This window comes from Gymnoscopelus microlampas (assembly GCF_963454915.1).
Source record: "Gymnoscopelus microlampas genome assembly, chromosome: 11".
NCBI classification, from domain to species: domain Eukaryota; kingdom Metazoa; phylum Chordata; class Actinopteri; order Myctophiformes; family Myctophidae; genus Gymnoscopelus; species Gymnoscopelus microlampas.
In genome coordinates, this window is record NC_139948.1 from 30,125,064 (window position 1) to 30,139,148 (window position 14,085).

Here is a 14,085-nt window from a genome sequence, read left to right on the forward strand (position 1 = left end):
ATACTGTAATGTAATATTTTTTCAGTCTTTGGCAGTATGATTCCAATTCTGAAAGGTGATTGTGATATAGATATATTACCACTTCCCTCAGTGTACAGGCTAGACTAACCTAACCTCTCATCTGCAAGACTTGGCATCATCGGATGTAAAGTAAATGTAAAGGGCATTATAAATCAAATCTATTATTATTATTACTATAGGGTCAATTGACTATGAATCAAGTCCAAGTCAGTGGTACCCAACCTTTTCTCCTTGGAGACCCCCTCCCGACTCTCATATCTATGCATATAATGCGTTGCAACACGACATGATATGATGTGCATTTGCGGGAGCAGGCAGCATGTTTAGCATTTTGGTCCCACCCACCAGACAAAATTGGCACTGGAACACTAAAATCGAAGCGGATACGTTTGTGGAGTTCTCTCTCCTGATTGGATACAATTGGTATAACATCCTGAAAAATGTATTCTCTGTTTACTGAAGAGCTGTAGAGACAGGGAGACCCATGTTACTGAACAAAGACTCTAGTCTATACTATAGCAATGATTACTATCAGAATGTAGTGCTTTAACATTTTAACAAAATATTTTTGTACCCAATAATATCCCAACATCTTTATCAATTTGGAACCAAATCAATACAGTGAGCATTTTCATGAACACCGACTCAATTAAAATTAAGAAAAATAATGGGTCAGAGGAACAAGCCAAATGAGCAATTTATTAAAACATGACATTAAATCTCAATCTGATGCACCAAATTTGACATCAAATCAAAACACTGGACAGTGGTGAGAGGAAAGATAATTTTGAGTAAGACAATGGTAAATCACATATAAATCTCAAAGTCTAGTCTCTTGGAGTTGTAGAACTGAGAGCCTTCTTGGTCGACCCTCCTGCAGTAAACACCATCTTTAAAATAGCCTTCATCCACCCAGTCCTGAAATGAAAAGACAGTAAGAAGATTAAAGCCCACCTGGTCAGATTTGGGTTAAAGGTAAAACCAGCCTGTGGCAGTATGACGCAGTGACTGCTATGGGATTTCAACTTCAGTTTCCCTACTTGTGCACTTAATGTAATTTAATTTGGCTAAGGACACTACCTTAATAACAAGTTTATTAACAGTACATGTAGTACAGTCAAACATGATGCTAAAAGGATAACACAAAAAGCCTTGTTTCCATTGTGGTCCATTGTACTCAATTCATCAGTAAGACATACAATACATACAAACAAATACATGTCAGTAAAAGCGCCAGTAGTAGCAAAAGTTATATTTACAGAGAAAAGAGGGGTGGGGGCAGGGGTGTTCTACTAAGCCCAATTGTATGTTGGAGTCAGTCATCCTTTTATGTTTGTTTTCAGTTTGGGTACATAGAGTCGAGATCTTTAATTAAATGGCTTTTGGTAAAGCATAGTAGAATGCATTTCCCCCCCATGTTTGAGCCGAATGTTTGGGGAACACGGTAAAATGAGCTCCCTCTGGTGGTATGACCCTGGGCATCACTCACTCTAGAGAAGTAGTTTGACAGGTAAATGGGCACTGATCCTCTTAACTATCACGTCACACTCATGAAAGGTGGGTTGTGGATTTAAAGTTACAACATGCATTCTCTTTTTCCACAAGCTCTGACTATATGAATTATAAACCAGCAATATTACATCTTGACATTCTGGCTATTGTGTATAAAAGTGTTAATTGGACATACATGCTACTTATTGTTTTAGCTGCAAACATGCATAAGCCACTGTTTGTCAGACTGTCAAAAACTTTCAAGTGCAAGCCAAGAGCCGGTCACACCGGTTTGGTTAGTTAAAAAAGAAGAACATCACACACTTATACCACACACTCTTGTGCAACATTTGGGAGAAAAGGAAGAAACATGTTGAACGACAAAGAATGTATTGTAGTGGTCCAGGTTTGCACCTTTGCAACCACAAATGAGCCAATGTACCATATTTACAATATTTGCATAACAAACATAATCGTAAAAATACCTGCATGTGCTGGCTGCTGAAGGGTCCGTATAGTTCTGAACTTTCCTCATTGGCCCATTTGTACTCCCACATCACTTCATCATCACTCACTAAGGGGAGAGCAAACAGGGTTAAAAAAGAGCAGATTTTAACAATTAAAATCACACACTAGGAGCACTGTAATCAATGAGTTACCTCCGTTATGCTCTTTGTCCTGGGATTTGCTGCCCTGCTTCTCATCGATTTTATCTGCGAACATGTCAAGTTCTTCCTCCTCTTCATCACTGTCATCGTTGTTTCTGATTGCAGTTGTTTGACTCTGGCTCATGCTCTTCAATTTATAAGCCAGCTTTTCATAGGTTTGCTGATAGATCTCAAACATCCCACTCCCCACCAGTCTGTCAGCCAGTGCGGTGAGCCTGTCGAGCTTTTCCGTATCTCTTTTGTTCTCCTCCGTTTTCTCATTCTCATCCCTCAGCTTGCTCCTCTTTCGTCCTCCTAGGCCTCCCAACCGGCGGAGTCCTGCAGCGACAGTTTCCCCTGGTGACAAAAGTTCCACCACAGCTTGTGTGAGCTGATACTGTGTGTAGGACGCCAGCGGGTCTTCTGCAGGCTCGGTTCCCTGCATATCTTCCTCAGTCTCACTGTTTTCCTGCTGCTCCTCTCTCTTTTTCTCTTCCTCAGCTTCATCCTCATCCCCCACTCTGCGTCTACGCTTGGCTGCCAGACCTTTCTTCTTTTGCTTCAAAGGTTGTTCTCTTATTTTGACCTAAGGAAAGACCATTTTTTATTACTGTACAGTTCAACAAGGACGCATCAGAAAACCATTGCGGGGCCGGCCCACAGGACGCATACTACTTTTATCTTGCTACATTATGAACAAATTCAGCACTTATAATGCGAGACATTCCCGCATTGAGATGATCCCCAGAGCCAACATGAACACACCTGCAGGCCTCGTCTCCTTCTCTCCTGAGTGACTGCCTCTCTCTACAGGCAGTGAGCCCCCCTCCCTCTCCGCTGGCTATGTGTATTTATAGTTTGTCGAACGGCACTGTTGCACACCGAAACTCTTGAGGTGCCACGACATGTTGTAAATCGTTCTTTTCGGTGCGACACAAGCATAAATCAGACTTAAAACGTAAATAAATAATTTGAAGGGAATACCGCTTTGTAAAAAACACCAGAGCAATAAAAAATCTCTGTTCTGTCTCTATTATGCTTCCCCCTTCCGCATAGCTTTGTTGTTCTATAGTTCCTATCCATTTCTGTAAATAATATTTTTCCTATTATTATTATTTTGTCTTACTTTGTCACTTATGTATTCTGAGTTTCTGAATTTCCAAGTAGTAGTGAATACAGTGTACAGTAGGATATGTGTACCGTAGGCACAGAAATGCATAAAGTAGACATCATACTAACCTAATTATACTGATCTTTCAAATCAATATGAAAACTGTAGGTTACTACTGTAGGTTTCTGTCCAGTGGACGCATGCTATTTTACTTTACTCAATTGACCACCAAAAAACATCACTGTACCTATACACACATAGATTACAATTTGTGTGTGTGTGTGTGTGTGTGTGTGTGTGTGTGTGTGTGTGTGTGTGTGTGTGTGTGTGTGTGTACACATACGGTATATACATACACACACAGATGTGTAGATAGAGGAAATAATCACAAAAACTGCATTTACCCAGTCTATGTTGTCCAGCCAGTTGTCCCTAATCTGTTCATCCTTTTTGATGAAGTAGTTCCCCTCAGAGTCAAAGTGTCCTTCCTGCATTTCCTCCGACAGGTTAAAGGGTGTAATGGGAATCCCCTCATCACAGTCAATTGTTGCTCCCTCTTGTCCTAAAAACGTCACATTCCCAGAGTAAAGAAAAAAAGTATTTAGTACACATCAACCTTGCTTGGGCAATCCTTGTTATTTTCATATTGTGATTTGTGGCCATGCTGATACAATCCGATCGCCAGGGGCGGCTGGAGTAGGAGGGGTGGTGTCATATAAGGAAAATATTTTGCTTAGCACAAGGTTAGAGGAATTATAGTAATGGGTAGGCAGGGAATGCGTGTATTTGAGAGGGAGTTGGACGTGTGGCTGGCAGAGACAGAGAGATTTGAGAATGTCAGTTGACCCGTTAATATTAAGTGTTAAATAAAAGGCCATTATTGGACTAAATACTCCTACGTTGTCTTTGACAGGGAGATGCATCACAGCACAGAACTTAGTGAAATCAATGCCATCATGGACGATCTATAAGTGTGTGTCTTTGGGAATGTTATGGGACTTTACCAGATGCCAAAGGGGAAACATTAAAACAATCAATTTAATATCAATGTGTACTCTATTCAAACAACGGCTCTCTTTAAATGTTTGTGTCTGTGCTGGGAATCTGGGTACGACAATATCACAGCATGATCATATTCCGTTTAACCTGATTTTATTAATTTTCATATCACAATCCAAAATCCAATGTTTTGGTGCGAGCGGACATGAAACATCTCTAAATGCAGTTGCACAGTAGGTTTCATTTAGTTATTAGTTACCATTTAAAATCATAGTTGGAACAACAAGCCAAATATTCTACACAAGAGGAAGGTTTGCCCAGCCAGCGAGAGTCATAAGCTAATTTCTACCTCCAAACATGGCTTAAAAAAACCTATAGATCTGAACCAATTATTCTGGAAAAATAAACGACAAAACAGATCCATCATAGCAAATGTGCTCTGATAAAAAAGGGCCAGTTGGTAATTTTGTATTATACCAGAGAATGACAAGAACAGAGTTGGACCCCACTGCTAAACAAAACACAGATGCAGAATCGAGAGACTCGGGAGCATGTGTAGTTGAAGACACAATGATGTGTGTAGGGATCAGGGTAGATGTTTTTATAGTATGTTTATACAATATATTGACAAAAGTTGCTAACTTTAATAAATGCAAGCCAGCAAAATATATCACTTCACAAGTGCAGAACAAATAATCTAATGTTTAGACTTACCCTCCACATCATCGCTGGCCAGTATGTCATACTTGCTGCTCTTCGAGTCATCATCCCCTTCATCTTCTTCATCACTGTCAAGGGAATGTTTTCCCTTGAATCTGGAGCCAGGCCCACTCACTTCTTCACAAATCTGACTCACCAGCCAGAGAAAGAGAGAAAAAAAAGAAAAGAAAAGGTCAGCGCCACTGCTGTATTTATTCTCACATCTCAATTATGGTATTTACATTTTACAACAATAAAATTAAAGTTATCATCTTATATGGGATATCAATTTGAACTACAGTTTGATTAAGCTTAATGTGCCCGCTTAGCACGCTTTCAGGCATTTTGTTTAAAAAAAATCAGCACCGGTGTCATATGAGACTCCAAAAAGGTTTTTTAAAGCATTTCATGTAAACCCAGAACACACCTATTATAATACAATACACAGTATTGCCTGCCATGTTAAACACAATCAGACCAAGACAAGCATCTTAACTATTAGGCTATGCCCACATCAGTTTATCCCCTTCCTTAAATTAGAACACCCGTTGTGAGTTGTGTTTATTATATCATGTATATGTGCAAGAGGCAAATCAAATGATTTTTATTTTTTCAAAGTAGCAAATCAATACATCAACATGGTAAGCCAGTAACATGACTTGAATGAGGACTAACCAACCAACAAATAAAATATTATGGACCAATACATTATTGAAACGTTTGTTCATGCCTGCATGGGCTTGTGAAGTTCAGTGCTGTATGTACACTCAGTACAATGTTATTGTTATGCAATAGCTTTGAATCAAGGCTATCATAGATGCATTTTATCGAGTCTTGACTTTTACTTTCGGATCCTAATGTGATCGGAAAGTAAAAGTCAGACTCGATCAAATACATCGAAATCGATACAATACAACTATGATAGTCTTGATCCGAGGCTTGTTATGCAAGAGACTGCACCTTTTTGTTAGGAATTGGGTCATCATCCAGATCTAACTCCCCATTACCGTCTTCAAAAGTTACTTTTCTTTTAGACATGGTGCTGCTGATGGAGAGGAAAACAGGTTAAAACAACCAACAACCACCTCGCAAGCTTAGAATAAAGCTCAACTTAGCAATAGCGGGGAGAAGGTAAACATCCAACGTTTCTTTAATGTTGTGGATAGCACGGCACGTGTAAAGTACCATTATATTGAATACGTTTCTGTGTGGTAAACAAACAGTCGTGTTTCTGTAATGTAGCAGTTAGCCAGCTAAGCTAACACTAGAAGCAGACAGTGGGTGCAGAAAAAGCAACGCATGTTCCGTTTTCTAATGCTAGATAACGTTTAGTTAAGATCAATGCAGCTAACGTCCGTTATTCGACTCAATAAATCAGATAATAACACGACTATTAAACTAATATAGCCATAATAAATATAGCCAAACCTGGAGTAAATGCTTCAAGGGACGTTCGTTCGCATGGTTCTGTTTGGGTCGCAAGTTTGTTCGTGCGTGGTTCGTTGGTGTTCGTGTTTTCTTCTTCTGTTACAGTTTATTGGCTGTTGTTGGCAAACATAATGATGTGCATTACCGCCACCAACTGGTCTCTTCAGTAGTACTAGTAGGTCAAATGAAGAGACCAGAGCATAGGACCAGAGTCCATGATAAATAGAAAATAAATATATAAACAAATGAAAATTAAACTCAAATATTCTCTATCAAATTAGTTACTTTAAGTAACTCTAATATACATCTATAACACCTTACCCCAGAGTTTTCCTTAGAATGTAAAATCATAACATACTTTGAATTAGCTGCATTCTTTATAAATCATATTCTCTCTAGTCTACACAGCAGTGATTCTCAAACATTTTCATGTGAAGGACCCCAAATTGTAATGTAATTATATATATATATATAAAATGTAATTGGCCACGGACCCCATCTGAAACGATTTTGTGCCAGCGACCCCGATAAGAGATTTGTGTTGTAATTCTTTAAAAAAAAGATTTTTTTTCAAGATTTTTCTAAATGTTTTGAAAATAGCAGATCGGCTATTTTCTGATAGCGAATTATAAAATCAGGTTAAAGTGGTTAAACAGTGTGTTACTGATTTTGCTTGACCCGCAGGAACCCCTTACAAAATATCATTTTGTAAGCTTTTGCAGATATTGATGTAGCTTTTATTTACTTCAAAGAGAGACACTTTTTGTTTATTTGTATTCATTATTTTGTATGTATTGTTTGGCTACTGCATTATTTGTGTTTTGAAAGGCAGCAACTGTAAAAAGAAATAAAAATGTATATATATGTATGTATATATATATATATATATATATATATATATATATATATATATATATAATCAAATGCTCTACAACATTACATGCTCTACTGATCACATCTCCCTGTGTTGTGTTTTCCAATAGTGTAACCTTGTGTGGTTATATCCAGATCCGTTTTGTATTAGGAAGTGATTATTGTGGTTGATGTTCATCATATCCAGATCCGTTTTTTATCAGGTGTGTGTCCGCAGCTAATTTTGCATAAGATTAGGCCGATCACCTTGTGCACGTTGCTGGCAGTGGACCAAGGGGCCCTATCTTGCACGGCGCCTTACCCTTATGCCTACATTTATAAGGCATTTTTTACGATTTTGAAAAAGATCTACATCATCACGTTGTGAGCTTGTAGATCGGCTATTATCACTATTTCAAAAGGTTTTTCAAAATAGTTAAAATGCCTAAGAAGTTTAGGCATTAACACCAGCAGCACAGCATACAGTATACAACACAGGAAATCATTTCACAGTCTTTTGTCCATGGACATGTAACCCAAAGCAGCCAGTGAGCTACCTAGTCTTTAGCCCCTTTGACATAGTTTGTGCCGACGTTCATGATTTCAATTCTTTCTTTTTTTGGGCTGTTTTGAGAATGGGAGTGACTGGGATGTGAAGTGGGGAGTAATGGGTTGGACCAATGATTGAGTCCAACAACCTGGTGCCTTTTTATTCTTTTTTAGTTTTAGTTTCCCTGGCAGCATGGGTGGGTTCTCCTCCCCCTTGCAGCTCCCTTGCAGCTGGCACCATATGTTAGTTCTTTTTCTTTATTTTTGTATGTTTTTGTTGATGTAGTATGCCAGCTGACATGGGATTGCCGGTTCGGGGTGGTGGTGGGTTCACACTTCACAGCTCACAGGGGATGTGCAGAGCTGTTTTTAGTACTGTTTGCGTTGTTCTGTTGTTGAAATACATCTGTTGTTGATCCCACCTGTTTTTTATTATAAAGAAATTGAAAAGTGAGAGTGCTGACGCCAATGCATGTACCAAAACGAATATGGCCTTATACAGCGCCATCTTGAAATCACAGACATAGTTACCAAACAAGCATGTTGGTTGATCTGAGCGGAACATCCCTATTGAATTTAATGTTAAATATGTCATGTGTGTGTGTGTGTATGGGTTGAGAGACCAATCTGTCTCTTTTCTCTCTCTCTCCATCTCATGCAGTGTCACACACATGCACAGATCTTAGGTTTCATTCCTGAAACTATGCTGGCATGATGCTTTGTCACTTTTCAGATATAGCTGTATACATCTCATCCTAAATGTCATTACTTTTCAGTTTCATGCACAGTACAAATGACTGTCAACTTATGTAGCCGTAATGTCAATTACAGTGTTTACTTCCTCTTAAGGAGGACTCGAAACTGTGGGTTAGTGAAAACTACCAACACTTACATTTACAATCACTGACTGGAGATACAAACATAATTGACAATAATAATGTATGAACAATCACACTTTGCAGATTACACAGTACAGAGAATGACAGAGATCTGTTCAGACTACTACTGATGTTTGAGCCTGGAGGGTTGTGCACACATATTGCAACATTAGGCTATAAAATTGTAATCTAATGTTTGTCCTAGTCATGACACCATGCCACACTACTACATCCAACTCTTTGTATCCATATAGCAAGTCTAGTGTCTACTGAGTCTACCTTTATTATATCCCTTGCCCAATGCCTCAGGCTCAGACAGACAGATTAGATGGAGAGAGGCAGGGCCTGCCTCCTCCTAGTTTAGTCATGAATTGCCTTAGATGAAACATGCACAAATAGGCCAGAATTTCTGCAGGTGGCTTAAGTGAAGAGAAGCTGTTCACGTGCCCACAACCAGGGATAGTCAAATAATATCAGGCAGACAATATCTATTACAATATATATTAACTACAATATCCCCATGTTAGTTTTTATGCATCATACTACCCAAAACAAAAAACAAAACAGAAAAAACTTCCCTGAGAGAAAACAAAAAAGTACATGCTGTACAACGGTATAAAGAATGTGGAAGTGAGAAACAGAAGGCAGAAGCATAAAAATACCCTTAATGTGTTGTATGATCTAATTTCCAGGTAGTATGGCTCATGATGAGGCACAGTAGAACCTGTAGAATCTCTCCGGTTGAGACTGACCCATCTGCACAAGGTGGACTCATGCGTAGAGGAGAGAGAATATAATGTGTCAGGATTTTGTTACCAGGAAGTGGGTCGAGTTATTTATATTTCAACACTCGTCCTCCAGCACCCGAGGGAGAACCAGTGTTAGTAACCTGAAACTTTATATTTAAACATTGTCTTTCTTTAGATGTATCTCAACCAGGGAGCTACAAATGGTTGCATGTGTAGGAATGATGAGGACGAGTAGAACACATCTGTACCAGCAAATAATGTAAAGCCTATGCATTTGGAGGAGTCATTCAGCATTATCAAAGGTAAGACTAACACTTTTCAGGGGGGCTTATTGTTGACTTACAGTAGTGATGGAAAAAAAATCTATACTATTTTGCTGTTATAAATTATCTTAATATACTACTAGTGTTGTTATTATTACCTTGCTTATTCTGATATGAATACACCTGTTTTCTACTATGCCTGTTGTTGCTTTATAAAGTTATGCACAGCAATTGTATTAAGGCAAACAATGAAGCTCTACTGAGCAGAACTTGATAAACAATGATTTAGATCAGTGCTGTTTATGCGGTTATGACTTAAAACCAGAATGTTTGATGTCTGTAATGAGTAAAGTAATTTATGAGGAAAGTTTATGAGTGTGTGTGTGTGTGTGTGTGTGTGTGTGTGTGTGTGTGTGTGTGTGTGTGTGTGTGTGTGTGTGTGTGTGTGTGTGTGTGTGTGTGTGTGTGTGTGTATTTGTGTGTTTGTGTGCGTGTGTGCGTGTATGCGTGTGTGTGCGTGTGTGTGTATATATATATATATATATATATATATATATATATATATATATATATATATATATATATATATATATACACACACACACACACATACATATACATATATATACACACATGTACGTGTGTGTGTGTGTGTGTGTGTGTGTGTGTGTGTGTGTGTGTGTGTGTGTGTGCGTGCGTGCGTGCGTGCGTGCGTGCGTGCGTGCGTGCGTGCGTGCGTGCGTGCGTGCGTGCGCCTGCGTGTGCACACTGTATATGCATTATGCATAGTATACACAGTTCCATTTATATGGACCAGTAGCTGTGTATACACATTTTCAGAGTTAAATTAATTGATTTTGCTGTGTATTTCTCACAATGTGGAAACAGACTCTTCTTGAAGGGTAATGAAGATCCATGAGAAAATTTTAACCCATTACCTGTCATGCACCTCTCCTGTGGACAAGGAAGGATATCTGTACAAAAAGGTTTGTGGGAAAAAACTGCTTTGAATTATCTATTAACAAGGCAACAAGTGTTACCTGTGACTTACTATCTAACTTTTTTGTCACCTTTAAAACATTTCTTCATAGAAAGAGAGGAATGGATCTTACCGGAGAAGATGGTTTGTCTTAAAGGCAAACCTACTCTTCTACCAGGACCGGCCCGCTGATCGCCACCTGCTGGGTGTCATCGTCCTTGAAGGATGTGCTGTCCGGCACTGTGAGCGCAATGGAATGTTTGCAATCTCCCTCGTGTTCCAAGGGCCCAGACTCAAAACGTACACATTTGCAGCTGAGGATCGTCAGACTCAGGAGAGTTGGATCAAAGCCTTGCTTTCTGCCAGCCACTGTTATCTATCACTGCTGGTGAGAGATTTAGGCAAGCAGTATGAAGGTGTGTATCATTTTGTGTTGTATGTTAAGACATTGTTCTGACATGTGATTATAGTTTAATTTGTACAACATTCTCCATTCTTTCTACAGAAGCGAAACGTGACCATGGTTCTGGGGAATCCCATCAGTGCTCTTCTGCAAGTCATCTTATCGCAAAGGGCCTCAACCAGCCCTCAAGCATGCCCAACTCTGGCTCATTCCTCCTGGTGCAGGGATCAAGGACCATGGTCAGAGAGGGCAGAAGCTTTAGTGACAGCCATGTTTTACATGCACCTTCAATACCTACAAAAGTGACAAATAAAAAGTCCCCTAAGCTTTGGCCCAAGAGAAACGCTCATGTCACCCCTCTTAATGGACCAGCACCTCTTTATGGAGAATGGCCTTTAGTGGGCTTGGATCCACTTGAGGAGTTCAGTACACTCCATGACTATTATGGACAGGAAGTGATGCAAGCGAGGAAAGACTGGCTGAAGACTAAACAGGTGGAGGAAGAACAAAGTGATGAAGATCTCATAGATTTAGGGTGATAGGCGTATTACACTGTGAAGCAAACAAGACAGTTAAGTAAAACTGAAGTCATCCATGTGTGTCAAATTAGAGCTACAGTATGCTTTCAGTATTATGAAGATATGCTTAAGAACATTGTGCAATGTGCAGCATAGATACTGCACAGACATTTTTAAAGCTATTTTAAATGTGTTTAATATGTCTCCATTTCATATGATCAATTAGATCATATCAATGTCAGTGTTATTTCTAGAACAGTTTGATTAGTAAGATCTGTATATTTTATATTTGGTAACATATTCTTATACCTGATTATCCTCTAAGGTTTAAGTATTTCTGTTTTTAAGTTAAATAACAGTTTTGTGCTTATTGGTTTGATGGCAGAAATTATTAATTTCAAGTAACAACAAATATGTGTATACTAATTCATCTACAACATTTTTTTATTCGATTAAAGGTCAACTAACACATCACGTTAGTGGGACATTAACTGAGAAGGCAAAGCCATAATTATGTGCACTGTATAAATAATATACATAAATAGATATATCAAAAATACTCTACAAATATAAATACAAATACACGCACATAAGCCACACATGCATCCACAAACAAACGGACCTATGAAGATAAATAAAGATAAATCTAATGTTTGTGTAACCTGGATTCAAACCCTGGTCTCCTGTGTAGGATACTGTCTGCTGCTCCCTCCAAACAAGGATTTTCTGAGCCTCAGGCAGAGCTACTATATGCCTACCACCATAAAATACACATTTATGAACATCTATCTATTATGTTTAGTTATATCAAGTAATATGTGCGAATTTCAGCATATTATGTTTGAATTTGCTACCATAGCCTACTGTCTTTGGAGAAAATGAATGGACCCAAGAGGAAGTGTTGAAATAATGGAAAAAAACACATGGCAGCTAGTAAACAGCAGAGGGCGCCATGGGTAAAATCTTTTGAAACCATTAATTAAAGGTAGTCTTAGCTGTGTGATTTAGTCAAAAATAGGGGAAGAATTTATAGAAGCCTGTGAGTGCAAGGACAAGGACAGTACAGCTGTGATAACAATTGTGAGACAGATAAGTTAGAATGCAGACAAGTGCATATGCAATTAATTTACATACACCTTTACTCTGATCATTACACAAGTCTGACTTGATTTCCAATCAGTCCACAGAGATCATTATCACAACATATGACACACACACACACACACACACACACACACACACACACACGCGCGCGCACACACACACACACACACACACACACACACAGGGGTGGGCAGCATTTTCTTACAGAGCTATACTGACTTTGATAAAGTGAGGGCCAAACATTTTACTATAGGATTGAAACTTAAAACACATTGCTGAATTGTATTAAAACCGTATGAATTTGGTAGACACGACAGACTACTTTACAATATGGCCAACATTATTTGTTTCCCAATTTCTCTTTCTTTTACAGCTGTACTGTATCACAAACATATTGCATTATATGCGTTATAAATGTGGACTCGAGGCATAGGCCTACTGTTATATTATAAACATTTAACATTTGAGTACATACTACAGATGAAATATGGAATCCAGGTATGTACTCAAATGGTATATTAATTAATAATAATTCATTTGAGTCAAGTTAAATTAATTTCCCTCAAAACCATAAACATATGCTGCCTTTTTGGGGGCTCATTTTGTATTTCTTTGAGGACTTGGAGGGCCGGATTGAGATGGTCAAAGGGCCGGGTCCGGCCCTCAGGCCGTATGTTGTCCATGTGTGACTAGGATATAGATTTACACATGACCTCTCTCATGTCGGTTCTTTAGCTTGTATCCCCCCCATCGCTCAAGCTGGGAGCTTCTCCACATTCCAGCCCCTACAGACAGACATACCAGGCATCTAAAATGTGATAGATGGGTTTTGGGGAGCGTGGCAAGGTGTATCATTTTACACAGAGAACCCATGGAATGTAAACATTTGTGTATATTAACAACTCTAAGGCAGCAGAATATAAATCACAATGTTTATTTTGTTTTGTTTTTTTTACGGGCAAGCAGTGTTGTCAGTACAATGCAGTGAATGCAGGTCTTGAGTTATACTAATTGCCTGCACAACTGCAGGTTGGAAAAACAAAAATTGATACAGTAATTAAAGGTTCAAAGATTGAAATGCCTTATTTTTCGCATAATCATAAGTGTATAAACAGTTTATTTGTCACATGATTATAAGTGTATGAACAGTGAAATGTTAGTATGGCAGACACAGCCAGACTGGGTATTAATAAGAAAGGTAAGAAATACAAGTTATAATACAGATCAAGGTACTACTAGTGGGTTTAAGTAATAAACTATCAAACCTAATAAGTATATGGTCAGTAAACAGAGATGATGGTATAGTATACAGTTTAGAATTGCATTTTCTCTGGTACTTTAGGTAGGGTATGTCCATATGTTGCAACCAACAAGAGAAATATAAAGAACATAGA

General features: G+C 38.6%; 2 protein-coding genes across 6 annotated transcripts; one reads left to right on the forward strand and one right to left on the reverse strand.

Moving 5' to 3' along the window:
- Positions 1-700: 700 nt before the first annotated feature.
- Positions 701-6,498, reverse strand: cd2bp2 (CD2 (cytoplasmic tail) binding protein 2). 4 transcript variants are annotated; one of them, XM_084071470.1, is made up of 7 exons: positions 6,397-6,498; positions 5,929-6,010; positions 4,984-5,116; positions 3,675-3,832; positions 2,172-2,745; positions 1,998-2,086; positions 701-939 (listed from the first exon to the last, which is right to left on the reverse strand). In XM_084071470.1, the coding sequence occupies exons 2-7, from the start codon at positions 6,004-6,006 to the stop codon at positions 829-831; spliced, it is 1,143 nt and encodes a 380-aa protein (XP_083927596.1). In that variant the 5' UTR covers positions 6,007-6,010; positions 6,397-6,498; the 3' UTR covers positions 701-828. The 4 variants fall into 4 exon arrangements, with proteins under 4 accessions (XP_083927596.1, XP_083927595.1, XP_083927597.1 ...); XM_084071469.1 differs by having other exon boundaries at positions 5,929-6,013; positions 6,397-6,497; XM_084071471.1 differs by having other exon boundaries at positions 5,929-6,016; positions 6,402-6,474.
- A 2,817-nt stretch (positions 6,499-9,315) lies between these two features.
- On the forward strand, positions 9,316-12,183 carry pheta2 (PH domain containing endocytic trafficking adaptor 2). 2 transcript variants are annotated; one of them, XM_084071483.1, is made up of 5 exons: positions 9,377-9,440; positions 9,600-9,726; positions 10,576-10,673; positions 10,779-11,082; positions 11,172-12,183. In XM_084071483.1, the coding sequence occupies exons 3-5, from the start codon at positions 10,593-10,595 to the stop codon at positions 11,606-11,608; spliced, it is 822 nt and encodes a 273-aa protein (XP_083927609.1). In that variant the 5' UTR covers positions 9,377-9,440; positions 9,600-9,726; positions 10,576-10,592; the 3' UTR covers positions 11,609-12,183. The 2 variants fall into 2 exon arrangements, with proteins under 2 accessions (XP_083927608.1, XP_083927609.1); XM_084071482.1 differs by having other exon boundaries at positions 9,316-9,726.
- The last annotated feature ends 1,902 nt before the right edge of the window (positions 12,184-14,085 follow it).